Source organism: Paroedura picta, chromosome 3 (assembly GCF_049243985.1).
Source record: "Paroedura picta isolate Pp20150507F chromosome 3, Ppicta_v3.0, whole genome shotgun sequence".
Taxonomy (NCBI): Eukaryota; Metazoa; Chordata; class Lepidosauria; order Squamata; family Gekkonidae; genus Paroedura; species Paroedura picta.
This window is the reverse complement of record NC_135371.1, coordinates 126531692-126545748: the sequence shown is the minus strand read 5'-3', so window position 1 is coordinate 126545748 and position 14057 is coordinate 126531692. Positions and strand designations below refer to the sequence as shown.

Below are 14057 nucleotides of genomic sequence, written 5' to 3'. Positions count from 1 at the left end.
CACACCACTTCTCTTTTGGGCTTTTCTACATTTCCTTTCTATGGGAAACTTCAGCCTGTAACACTGAGGGACTCACAAACTTCCTGGTCTCTTTCAGTTAGTCTGCAGCTCAAACTCTTAAACACTTGACTGTTTCTGCACTCAATGCTCCATGCTGCTCTGCAGGCTGGAGTTTGAGCTGGGGCAGGCTGCCCTCCTCTTCCTGCTCCCACACAGGGGAGCATTTGGCCTGGTGCACCTCATACGCCCTGGATGCGTGCTCCCATATGGGAACTAGGGCAGTGAACCTTTTTGCAGAGTTGTTCCAGTCAAATCCCATTGCAATTAAACTGGAGCAACTCTCCATGTGATTGTACGCTATCAATGCCTGTAGCAGTGCTGTTCATGTACATTGTTTGGTACTGGGAATTGTACAGGGACACCCAGCATTTCTTCATACTCTGGGAAGTGGCACAAAGGTTGGTTGTTGTGTCAGAATTCTTATACGGAGAAAAAAAAAACATGCCACAGCAGAATATAACATTCTTGAACTAAATTATGGTGCTATCCCAGTTTTATTTTGTTAGATTATCTCCCTGTGCACTCACCCCACAATACTGCTTATCTTATTTCAGAGCCTTCCAGTTAACTCTTGACTCCCCAAAGTAAAGCAAGTTCTGTTTACCAGAATTTATGAAAATAAATACGATAGTCAGCTGTGCAGGGGAAAAGGCAGATAATCAAGGGCAAACCTTGGAAGGTCTTGTGAATTTACTTTTTTGTGTGTGTGAATTCACAATCTTCTTCCTCCATCTAATGCATTTTCTTTTTTTAGTCATTTTTCAGTCCTCAGGAAAAGGGTCCAGAAAGCCCATCCCACTCTCTGCACTTTGTCTTGCATAGTTAATTTGTGGCCAGAGCTCCGTTAGGATGAAAATATGGCTATTTGGCACTGGCAGGAAATGAAACCAATAGCACTGCCAAGACAGACATGGAGCACAGATGTGGACAAAGTGCACCACTGGGGGCACCTCCCCCCCCCCATGGTGCAGCGCTCACCACGCCGGGAGCGATCGGCCGATTCAGCGGCCGAATTGCTCAAGCCTAGGGGAGAGGGAGGCCTGGGGACTGGGGGGAAAGAGGGAGAATGGTGCTCGCCGCGCGGCATTCACCAGTGGGTGAAAATGCGCAGGTGAGGAACTGCTGCACCTGCACATTTGTGCCCACTGGCAAGCACCATGCTGTGGGGGGAGGTGCAGGAGCAAACATGCAGGTGCGGCAGCTCTGCGCCTGCGCCTGCGCCTGCGCCTGCGCCTGCGCCTGCGCCCGCCGGTGAGCACCGCGTGGTGAGCGCCACTCTCCCTCTTCCCCCTCCGGTCCCTGGGCCTCCCTCTCCCCACCGCAGTCCCCAGCCTGAAAAAGGTTAGGAACCACTACTCTAGATGCTTCTGTTCTTTTTGGGTCAAAAGGAAAGAAACAGCCTGCCAAAGGTTCTCTCTCTTCTTTTTGCTGGGCACATCTCCAAGTCATGAAGGTCCAGCTTTTATATCAGGCCTCCATACTGACTATATTGCAAGAGATAATGAGAAGAAAACCCTAAACCAAAAAATGGGAGGACTTTAGAATTGCTGTAAACTCAAGTGGTAATAACCTATCCTAACAACATCATTGGGGTTAGAAGATCATGTGCTTTCACCTTTTCTCTATAAAATTGCTCAGTTGAATGCTTGTACCGATCATTTGTGCAATTTTTGTTTATTAAATTTTCTTATAATTTGAATGTTCCAAACCTGATCTCTGTGCCCATATCAAACCTGAATCGGTTACACTTTCCAGGAAGAAGTAAAGAGGAAAGGCTGTAGATGAATATATTATTCTTAAAGTGTGAAGTTATGACAGTGTGGTGGTTAAGTGTCCCTATAATAGCTGGTACAAGCAAAGTGGGAGATATAACAATGAGACAGAGCAGCCTTTTTCTACTTTTTTCAACTTTTTTGAGGAGCCTCTGAGACATTTTTCAATCTTCAAGCAACCCCAGGCTGGGAGTGTGGCTGAGTCCTTTAAGGCAAGATATAGGGGAAAGGTTGGGGAGCCTCTAGAGAGCTCTCATGGAGCCCCAGGGCTCTAGGGAGCCCTGGTTGGGAATTCCTGAGGTTGAGTCTTTAATGTGCAAAGCAATGTAGACTGCTGAATGTACAAATCATTTCATCAGATCCTCTTCTAGATTTGTGGGCCGCAATGGTTACTACTGAGAGAGAAGTTGAAAAAAATCAGTCTGGAAGTAAAAAGAGAAGTTGGCAGTGTGGCTGAACAGAGACCTGGGGCAGCTGCAGATCTCTCCAGGCTCTCGGCACCAGAGGTAATGGGGTTTCCTCACAGGGGGGCTGCCTGTCAGTAAGGATACATTCCCTCTCATTCTGAGGATAGGAAATGGGAGGGCTTTGGAATCACATAACCAAAATTGACTGGCTGTTTTGCACTGTGAAGTCGTTATCATGATCTCCAATGGGATAGCATCCTGTAGAGCAGTATCCTCTCCAAGTTCAGAGTCTGCTGCAAACAGGGGCAAAATTAGCAAAAAAATAAATATGAGTTTTTTCAGTAACCGGCCTCTTGAAGGAACAACTTTCACATTTTAAAAAATCAAATGAAAATTTGATTGGCCCTGCACCTAAAGCTCCCACACTCCCTCCCTTGGACGCTAGGCACTTTGCTCTCAGATGCTGCCAGAGCATGACACAGAGACACAGGGAGCCCTGCCAAACTGCAATCCAACCCTGATTACCTGCTATGGCTTCTTCTGTGAGGGAGAGAGAGAGAGCCGTCCAAACGAGCCCTCATTCCCTGCTACTAACAGCCCTGATTACCTCCTATGGCTCCTGCTGCAATGGAGAGAGAGAGAGAGAGAGAGAGAGAGAGAGAGAGAGAGAGAGAGAGAGAGAGGGAGAGAGATCTATGCCTGCCGGTGTCCCCTGGGTCCTAGCGCCCATTTTATTCCTGGTTGCAATGGCCTTTCTTGCTAGTATTATCAATAATTTGAACAAATAAATATTACTTTACCTGTTATTTGTAAAAATTAGGTGAGGGCTATCTTCAATACTAAATTTATTCAACTCTACATAAGCAGGACAAAGCACCATCGGTGACAAAAAGAGAGTTTGCTTTCAAAGCGAGGATAACCATCTCCAAGAGAAGGTTGCCAAGCCATCAGCAAATGCCCCTTATTATCAGACTCCGACAACTTGCTGTGGGTTTTGTTACATTACAAAGTTATGCACTGTTCTTCCAAGAAGCTTCAGAACAAACCATGATCTGTTTGTAGCCAAATGCTGATGGTGCAGACACAAGTCCTCTGACGCACAGGGCTGTTCTGCATTTGGCTTTTTAATAAAGCCTTTCTGTTAGCAACTCTGGTTCCAACTTAGCTAAACTGGCTATGAGGAAAGGGAGAAGGCAAGAAGTACCATGTTGCTCTCTTTACCCTTCCTGGAGGTCTCACATACAACTGTCTAAGATTTCATCCAGCAAAACACTTAACAGTAAAGTAGGCAGATCTATCTGCCCACCACATTTTAACCTGGTTTTTTTCCCATCAGGAATATGTACCCATCCTCCATTTTCTCCTCATAATAACTTTGTGAGGTAGGTTAGAAAAAGAATAATTGGCACAGGGCTACCCATTCAGGTTCATGGCCAAGAGAAGATTGAAATCAATTCTCCCCTAGTCCTAATTTAACATTCTTATACGCTGTCTCTGACTTATTTTTTAGTCCACCAAGGGCCATATGGTGCCAGTAGAGTGATGCTTATAGAATCATACAAGTATAGGGCTGAAATGTTTATAAGCATAACAAAAACAGGGAAAATAGAAGCATAAAGAGTATGTGATGGGCAGGTGCAGTTCTGCCTCTCTCTATGGGCAACCAATGAGAGCCAATGCAATAGTAGAAGGAGAGCTGGCCATTATGCCATTGAAGGCAAAGCTACCACTGGGTAAAAGGGAGGACAACTAGAGCCATGAGGGAGAGAACAAAAGTCTAACTCTGGCTAAGAGAAGGATAACTTGTGACAAAGAGGCTTCGAAGAATAAATAGAGTTTAAATTTCAAAGGGAACATTGTATATGTATTTTCATGTATCACTCCACTGTTATTTAAAACGTTCAATAAAACCCAACTCCTCCTTATGATTAAGCCCAATGACTGCCTGTGTACTGGAAGAAATATCCCCCACCACACAAACACACACAAGATCACAGCCTATATGTATCAAACTGTGACTGCCTGTATCCCTGGACCTGTGTGACAGAGGTTGTGACGGGTAGTAGTGTCTGTGAAGTGGGGGGGGGGGGGGGGAGATTGCAATGAGTTTATTGGTAAGTTCACTGAAGGCTTTTATTCATTCAATTTTTTATATTTATTACATTTTAGATGAATGAATGAAAATTCATATGTTCAGAAGGAAAAGCATAAAGATTAGTACAAGGAACAATCAATACTGGACTAGCCCCAGGTCCATATGGATGCTGCCCTGACCTTTACTGCTTGTGTAGAATTGGCCATTGTCTGTATCATCTGGATGAGTATCCAAGAGGCATATTATTCAGTGATGCAATGCCCTGTCTGTGCCAGGTAGTCTCTCTTCCAAAGACAAGACATTCCTTAGAATGCATGAAGCAATAAATACACCAATACAAATTACAGCTGAAAGGAAATTATTATATCAACCAAGCACTCTGTGTAGCAGTTAAGAACAGCAGCCTCTGATCTAGAGAGCTGGGTTTGATTCCCTGCTTCGCCACATGCAGCCAGCTGGGTTACCTTGGGCCAGTTACAGTCCTGTTAGAACTATTCTTGCAGGCCAGTTCTGTCATAGAATCATAGAATAACAGAGTTGGAAGGTCATCTGGGTCATCTAGTCCAACCCCCTGCACTATGCAGGACACTCACAACCCTATCGCTCATCCACTTTAACCTGCCACCCCCTTGAATCTTCACAGAATCAGCCTCTTCATCAGATGCCTATCCAGCCTCTGTTGTCCAAGGATGGTGAACCCTCCTCCTCCTCAGGAAGCCTGTTCTACTGAGAAACCTCTCTAACTGTTAGGAACTTGTTCTGGATGTTTAGACAGAATTTCTTTTGAATTAATTTCACCCCATTGGTTCTGGTTGCCCTCCAGGGCAACTCTGCTCCATCCTCTGTATGGCACCCTTTTAAATACTTGAAGATGGTTATCAGATCCCCTCTCAGTCACCTCCTCTCCGGACTCCCTCAAACGCCTTGGTCTCCAAACCCCTCACTAGCTTTGTTGCCCTCCTCTGGACATGCTCCAGTTTGTCTACCCTCTTCAACTGGGGTGCCCAAAACTGAACACAATACTCCAAGTGAGGCTGAACCAGAGCAGAGTAAAGCGGTACCATCACCTCCCGTGATCTGGACATAGAATCATAGAATCATAGAGTTGGAAGGGGCCATATAGGCCATCTAGTCCAACCCCCTGCTCAACGCAGGATCAGCCCAAAGCATCCTAAAGCATCCAAGAAAAGTGTGGGGCTTTTCGCACACCTTCAAAATCGCACAATGGTTGCCAATTGAAAACGCTACTGATTTGCCATTATGCACAACGTCGTTGACAATCTGCCACACACCTGAAACCGATCCGCAAAAAGCGCTTCCTTGTAGCGCTTTCAGGGAAATCCCCAAAAGTGGATTCACCCTCCGGAAAGTGCTACACTCCTGCAACCAATCTGCAACACTAGCGGGAAAGTTCTGTGCGTTACCATTGTTGTGGTTTCTACAAAGTCCCTCCCCCTGGCTCTCTCCTCTGATCTTCCAGCGAAGCGATCGCCATTTTTTTTTCTCCGAGCGAGCGAAGTTCAACCCACCAGCAAGCCTGTTTAGAGGCTTCCCCGGCTTCAGTCCCTCCCCAGAGCTGTTTATTCACTAAGCACAAACAACAGACAAGCCCGTTTGCTGATGTATTTTCCCTTTATTTTTTACACTGTTTTCGGCCGAAAATCGGGCCTGTGAGGGGGGGGGGATTTTTTTTTCACTTGGGGGGAGCGTGGCAACGATGAAACAACAGCTCAAACACACCTGCCAGCTGATGGGTCTCTCCATTGCAATGAATCAACACATATTCGTTGCAAAGGGTGTTTTTTTTTTAAAAAAAAACCTTTCTTAAAGGGAAAGGGGCTGTTTGGGAGCATGCTAATGGCTGCCCATTGGCTGCTTGACGGCCAGGGGCGGGACGAGCTTGGCAATAGCGCTTCCTGTCTAGCGATTTTTGCTGAGACCGGAAGCTTGTGGGAAACGATAGAAACGCAACTGGATTCCACTACAAAGTCAGGTATGCATAATGACGAATTGCACTATTTTAAATGGCGATTTTTCGTTCAGCAAACAATTTGCTACAAGGATCCCGGTGCGGAAAGCCCCCGTGTATCCAACCTTTGCTTGAAGACTGCCAGTGATGGGGAGCTCACCACCTCCTTAGGCAGCCTATTCCACTGCTGAACTACTCTGACTGTGAATAAATTTTTTCCTGATATCTAGCCTATATCGTTGTACTTGAAGTTTAAACCCATTACTGCGTGTCCTTTCCTCTGCAGCCAATGGGAACAGCATCCTGCCCTCCTCCAAATGACAACTTTTTAAATACTTAAAGAGGGCTACCATGTCCCCTCTGAACCTCCTTTTCTCTAGGCTGAACATTCCCAAGTTCCTCAACCTATCTTCATAGGGCTTGATCCCTTGGCCCCAGATTATCTTCGTCGCTCTCCTCTGTACCCTTTCAATTTTATCAACGTCCTTCTTGAAGTGAGGCCTCCAGAACTGCACACAGTACTCCAGGTGTGGTCTGACCAGTGCCGTATACAATGGGACTATGACTATGATACTCCGTTTGATACAGCCCAAAATCCCATTTGCCTTTTTAGCCACTGAGACACAGCTGACCCATGTTCAATGTATGTCTACTAAAACTCCTAGATCCTTTTCGCACATGCTACTGCCAAGACAAGTCTCCCCCATCTTATATTGGTCTATTTGGTTTTTCCTACCTAAATGCAGAACTTTACATTTGTTCCTATTGAATTTCATTTTATTCAGTTTAGCCCACTTCTTGAGCTTATCAAGATCAACCTGCATCCTCATTCTGTCTTCTGTTGTATTTGCTATTCCTCCCAGTTCAGTATCGTCTGCAAATTTAATAAGTATCCCCTCTAATCTCTCAGGAAAATAATTTATAAATATGTTGAACAACACAGGCCGCAGGACACAGGCCCTCTTGGGGCATTCCATTTGTCACTCTTCTCCAAGAGGATGCTGAACCATTAACAAGCACCCTTTGGGTACCGTCAGAGCTTTGTCAGCCTCACCTCCCTCACAGGGTGTCTGTTGAGGGGGGAAGAAGAGAAGGCGACTGTAAGCAGTTCTGAGATTCCTTTGGGTAGTCAAAAGCAGGATATAAAAACCAACTCTTCTTCTTGATGGGTCAGTGTCATCTAATGACTAAGCTGTTCTGAATGCTGTCCACATGCCACATTAGGGAGATTTGGCTTGTGTAATCAGTATCTCTGCCTCTTTACAATGGGGAGGGTTATATACATTCATTTTTAACTTGGAGAAGGACTACAGTTTTGAAGAATGACTTTGATTGGTGTACCCAGAGAACATGGAGATCAGGGCACTTGCGCCATGGCAAGATTACTCATAACTCTCATAATAAAAACTGCAACTTTGCTTCTTAGTAAGCTCCAGTTGGCAGCACGGACAAATTCATAGTAAGCCTGCAGTTTTGAGGTTGCTGATTAGGCAACCATCCCTTTATTTGCAAGTCCAAGCAGTAAGAGAATATATTATCAGACACATAGAACTAACTGAAATACATTCAAAACCAGAACCTTTGCCATAGCCAATTCTTTGTGCTGGTTTTTTGAACATTATAATGTAAACCGCCCTGAGCCTCCGGGGAGGGCAATATAGAAGTATGATAAATAAATAAATAAGATAAATAAACTAAACACTGAGTACCATACTGGCAAACCCATTTACAAACACTGAAAAAATGTCATGGATAGAGAATGCCACGTGCTTATTAACACTGCAGTTGTGAATATTATGTTTTCAAAACATCCCTTCATGCACAAATGATACTAAAGTTATCATGGGTTCAGCACCTGACTTCTTTTTATTCTTCAAAAAAGGGGCAGCTTCATGTAACTGGCTGTCAAAGAACCACTAAATGAACCACCCTCTTTGCTCTAGAAGGAAGAGCAGGGATTCGAATAATAAGAGCTTTATTGGGTTGTGTTTGCTTTCTCCACTGGGATCCCCCTATGCAGCCTACTCAGAGAAAAGTGCAAGCAACTCTCTATATCTGTACAGATAAAATTACACAACAGTAATCGCTAAGTTCTGAAATCATAGGTACACATATATTATATTCAGTTTATTCTAGTTCCAAAGGTGCGATTTTTTGAGAATCCAGAATATTTTTTTTAGTTTTATTGACTGAAAGTAAGAGACACATGCTATGCTATGCTATGAGATGACATATACTTATCTAAATGTTGGAATGGACAGTAGGTATCAAGGGAAAATTTTTAAAAGACAGGCTGATTTGTAAAAATCTTGCCCTGTGCAACTGAAAATCTCACAGCAATTTTTAATTGCCTCAGTTTCTTAAGCACTCCTGCATGCATTTGCACATTTGTCATTACAACCATGAGGACTACACTGTTGTTCATAAATATATACAGGCCTGGGTATCATACTGGGTACATACATCGACTCACTTAGAAGACACTTATCATGCATACAAACAGGAGCAATGGTGGAATTCAGGTCTAGAGAAGAGTGTGATGTGCCTTTTTGAACCTGACTAACCCCAATGAATGCAGTGATAAAGAACTTATACACTTCAAGTGACATGATCGAGGTAATTAGAGCCTTAACTCAATGACAGGACCATGCACAACGCAGTATAAGAAACACATCTCATTGCCTGTCAGGGTTTCAACATATTACTCCTTAGCACTAATTAGTCAGAGCAATTTAGGACAGACTTTGCAGATTTATAAGCCAACACACTACTGGAAAACATATGATTTCACAAAATAACCTTGCTTTAAAGCTGAAAAACTAAATATTGGCAATAGACGTTGTGATAATGAGTCTGGGGAACACCTGCTCTACAAAGCCAAACTCTCTCACCTCCCTTCTAGCTGAATGAGAAACAACAGCTTCAGCAATATCAAGAGGCAATTGGGAGTATAGTTTTATGGCTTAAGCAATAAGCATTCACATATAGTAAACATAATAGTCAGACAGATCAATTCAACACACCCATCATATACACATACAATGCATTCTTCAACATCAGAGCTTGCAAAATGTCTGCTAATTACTCTTGCCACAGCTGGGGAGGGCCATGCCGCTCCCATGAAGATCAACAGGAATTTTGCTGCATTTCTTTAGCTCCTGGTTTAGCCTTCTAACTGGGAATTGTTGAGTCTGTTTTCAGGTCACAGTCCATTATCTCTCTATAGACTTTATATTTAAGGGCAAAGAAACACAGATCACTGGTCTATTAATGTAACTTACTTGGGCTTGTTGGGTCACCAAGTCTTCGGAGTCTCCCGCTGGAGGTCCTTGAGATTCCTGCCACAAAAGAAAATAAGCACTGATTATTAAATAGATGTAATATTCAGAAGATGTCAGGTGAAAGACTATTAAAGGGGAGAAGAATGTAGCAAATTATGAATAAACTAGTATTTAATGGTTTGGGATACAGAGAATCTTGGCAACAGGAGCCAGGTAGGGTAAACTTAAAATCTTTGGTATCTACCATGCTATGACTCTAATGGACATTCCTTTTTATATCAAAGGCTTTCCTTGCATTCTCATTAGAAGTGCTCTGGATGAGAGGGCAGGGAGGACACACCATCAATCTGCCAAAACAAAGAACCTCAGCATTTCAATTAATTACATAGAAGAGGACCAAAGATTCATCTCCTTTGACACTGCCCTTTTTCCCAAGAAACAAAAACTTCATGAAGCAATATCCAAACCCCAATTATTTAGTGTAACAACAGTCAATTTTTTTGAAGAGGAAATGATAATAAGACAAATAGACCACTAATTAGACTGCCCTCCAGCCAGGCCTTTTGTGCCTTTAACACATACCTGTGAAACAAAAGATATTTGGGAAAAGATTCCCCATCACTACACCTGAAAAACCTTCACATGCCAAAATTTTGCTCGTCATACAACTTTTAGAAGCATTAGAATCTTGACCAATGGCTCTTGCAATCATGATCATAAACCAAACATCCCTTAAGCAGTCCCCACAGCAGATTTTATTAGTAGATCAAAGGATGGCTTATTGCAAAGTTTGCTTTCCTTCTGGCCCTTTTGTGTATCATTCCTAGCTGCCATGCAACAATTGTTGGCAAATACAATTTGTCCCTGAACCAGGAAAAGTTTGCTCCTTTCTCACTGTTTATTGTTAAAGCAGTTGTATCTTATCAGAAACAAAGAGAACCATGAACGAAACTGCAAACATTATACTAACTTGCCCGGACAAGGATCCTTTCTGTTGGAGCCCAACTTGGAAAAAAGTTATTGGTACCTTAAAAGCTTGCATAGAATCATAGAGTTGGAAGGGATTTCCAGGGTAACCTAGTCCAACCCCCTGCACAATGCAGGAACTCACAACCACCTGCCTACCCTCAGTGACCCCAATTTCATTCCCAAGTGATCCCCACCACCACCAAAAATCTCCAGAATTCAGCCTGAACTGGAAGAAATTCATCTACCATCCCACAGTGACATTCAGCAATTCCCTGGGTATGCAAGAAAGGGCCAAAAAAGACAAATACCAGCACATCCCTTCCTGCCCACCCACTCACAACCTGCCTAAGTTCATAAAACCCATAAAAATGGGTTCCTTCCTGTACAATCTTATAATTAAAAATAGTAAATTAAAAGAAGCAACTCTAATGTGCAGCTGAACCATTGGGCCAGTTTTAGAAAGACTAGAGGTTAGAACCATATAATTGGAAGGTCTGTACAGGCCGCTTAGTCCAACCCCCTCCTCAATGCATTGTTTGGAGTTAATCACTGTAAAACAACATTGTCTACTCTGACGTAGCAAAACCTGCCCAAGGCTTCAGAAAAGTACGCCCCTAGCATTCCAAGTGAAGATCTATTAGCCATGGACACCTACAATACATGCCTGACATGTACTAAACAGCTGAACTATGGCTCCCTATGGCTACAGTACATAGGGAGCAGTTGGATTACTAGCATCCCTACAGTATAGAACCAAGGCCGGAGTATATTCTTAACATTTTGAGACTGAATAGAGGTATTGAAGTGCCAGTTTTCGCACAAATGAGAGGAACAACCACTGAGGAAAATTCCCTTTGAACACGGGAGATATCTGGAACCCGTTCTGGTTGGATGCTACGATAAACCTACATAATAAGAAGAGATTTTTTACTTTTCTTTATCCTGTATTAGTTTCGTTAATGTTGTTAGTAGCCTTGGGATAGTTTTTTTTTGTTTTTGTGTAGACACTACAAACCATCCCTATTGTCTGTATTTGCTTGTGCCATGATAGCTCAGCAATCACCTGTCCTTCTTGAATCCCTCTGGCTTCCTGATTACCTTTTAACCAAATTTCTCCCACAAATATTCAATTTTTTTAAAATATATATATTTAAATTTGAGACTACATTTTATATTACATGATACAGGCAACTATAGCAGGCAAACTTACATCATTGAGGCAGGGCATTTGCAATTTGGGGGTCTCTGATTCAGAGCATATATAGTTCTAGGCAGCCTGGCTGAAATTGTAGGGCTGAGTGATGCAGCAATGGGAAAACTTTTGAGGTGTATGTTTTCTTGTCTTAAGCCCCTAGCCCTACTGATGGTGACTTCCCTGCACGGCCCAAGCATGCATAGATTCTCCTCCCAATGGGAGCTCAGTGGTTCTAATGCTACATAAGATCGTTCATGCCTTATCCATTTGTTAATAAAAAGGAAGTTGCTATTTATTTATAGTTTCCCAAAAAAACATCATGTGCAGTATCGTGATTCAGGATACAGATGATGGGATGGCTAATCTTCAGGTTCTTCTCTGCCCTACAATTAACATTAAAAAAAAACATATCATGGATTAGTCTTCTGTCACAGCAGCTTGAATTACAGAAGTCAGCAGGTAAAACTTGTCCCTTAATGAAGATCATTTCAGAGGGTAGTTATGTTGATTTGCTATAGAACACCTAGATTTGTGTTCAGGAGCACCTTAGAGACCGAGATTTTGGGGGTATGAGTTTTCAAGAGTCAAAGTTCCTGTAGTCTATTAGTTGCTACTGGACTTGAATATAGCTGCTTTCCCTGAATGGGGACAAGGTCTTTGTGATCAAACTATAGCAGAGGTGGAACTGAGGGAACTGGTTGAAAAACAGGCAAGCCCAACCCTAAGAAGTAGTAGAGTCTGTGGCTCATCCTGTATCAGCACTCTATTTACTGGGCTATTCTTTTGGGAGAATGAGAGACTGGGGGCAAATGTTTCCTTGCTTACATCAGGGCCGAACAAAACATAACCATGGTTAAACATCTGGTTTGATCTTTATTTCAGAGTATTTTTGAAATTTGCAATTACAGTTTTAAGTCTCTGGGGGAAAATACCACCCTGCTCCAGCCTAAATCTTATTGAAGAGATATAAGCTTTTCATAATTCGTTTGAGTAGAAACGTTATTATCTTTTTTGTCTGAAAGGTTGCCCCTTCTGCTCATCCCTCATAACCTCATCCTGTTCATTTCTTCTGTTAATTCACTGGGAAGGAATATTCTAGCTTCAAACATGCCCAGATATTAAACTATTCTCCACACTTAATAACTATTTATAGGTGAACAACTGCAATGTCACAAACCCAGCGCTGTTTTGAAACATTAAAAAAGTGGAGTTCACAATTCCAAGTAGAGGAAAATGCATCTGTCCAGAAGGAAAAGCATAAAGATTAGTGCAAAGAACAATTAACACTGGACTAGCAGTGTTGCCCTAAACAACTTAGATGCGTGTATGTCTGCTTAGCATGTCACTGTAAATTATAGAAGGGTAGATTTCAGTTGTACATTATGATAAGAATTCCTAAACTTTGGAAATAAAGGAAAGTTCCAATGAGGCAGTCTTTTCTGGATGAAGTTAAATATTTGTTTTGCTTAGACAAGAAATTATTCACCTATCAAAAAATGAAGACTTGACAATAACCAGTCTAATTTGGAAACAAGCCTTAAGCCATGTAGAGCAAACAATGTGATTCCTCCTCTTTCCTCCTCCCTGTTTTAAATTTCCACTGCCAACTATAATGCCTTAACTGCTGCTTGAATATGTATAATTTTCTTGTCTTTCCAACCAATGAATTGTGTGAATTACTATTTAAAACAACAAAATAAAAAAAGAAAACATTATGGTAAGAATAGTTTGACAGTGGAAACTGTTACATGGGATTGCTGGCCCTTACTGAAAGTCTGCAAGCAGATGTTAAACATCCATCAGTTTAAATGCATTAGCTTTAAAACTGATCATGGTGTTGGATAAGTTCTAGGACTCCACCCATGCAAGTTACACCCTGCTCAGTCCATTGCCTTCTGCTCCATTAGCACGTTACTGTGAATGTGCATCCATCCTTCACACAACGTGTACATTAGGGTTGCTGTGTATGTCCTCTGCTGCTTTTTGATTTTTCTCTTAGGAATTATGGAGTATATATTCTACATGCCCATGGGAAAAATTAGACATGTGTCATGGTGCTGAAATTTCCTCATATTTGGGGTAATATGATCTCTCCTTATTGGTCAGTTTCACACCAGACACATTTTTTTGAAATAGAACAGAGATTATTCATTTACTCTCACATAGCTATTTTAGCAGAACATTAGTGGTTCTTCCTCCTTCATCAGTGTATAAGTTCCACTATTGCTTACTTTTTCTCTCACGTAAATTTTTTTTTGAGGGGGGGGGTTACAAGCAGGATGAGTCTATCAATATGAGTTTATCACTAA

The 14057-nt window shown here is 42.3% G+C and overlaps 1 protein-coding gene across 2 annotated transcripts in view; it reads right to left on the bottom strand.

Moving 5' to 3' along the window:
• Window positions 1–14057, bottom strand: part of SEPTIN9 (septin 9) — a 300995-nt gene that overhangs the window by 231885 nt on the left and 55053 nt on the right. For both annotated transcript variants that reach the window (XM_077327632.1, XM_077327634.1), the window contains exon 2: window positions 9585–9641. In XM_077327632.1, the coding sequence (XP_077183747.1) occupies window positions 9585–9641 (57 nt within the window). The remainder of the gene's footprint in view (window positions 1–9584; window positions 9642–14057) is intronic.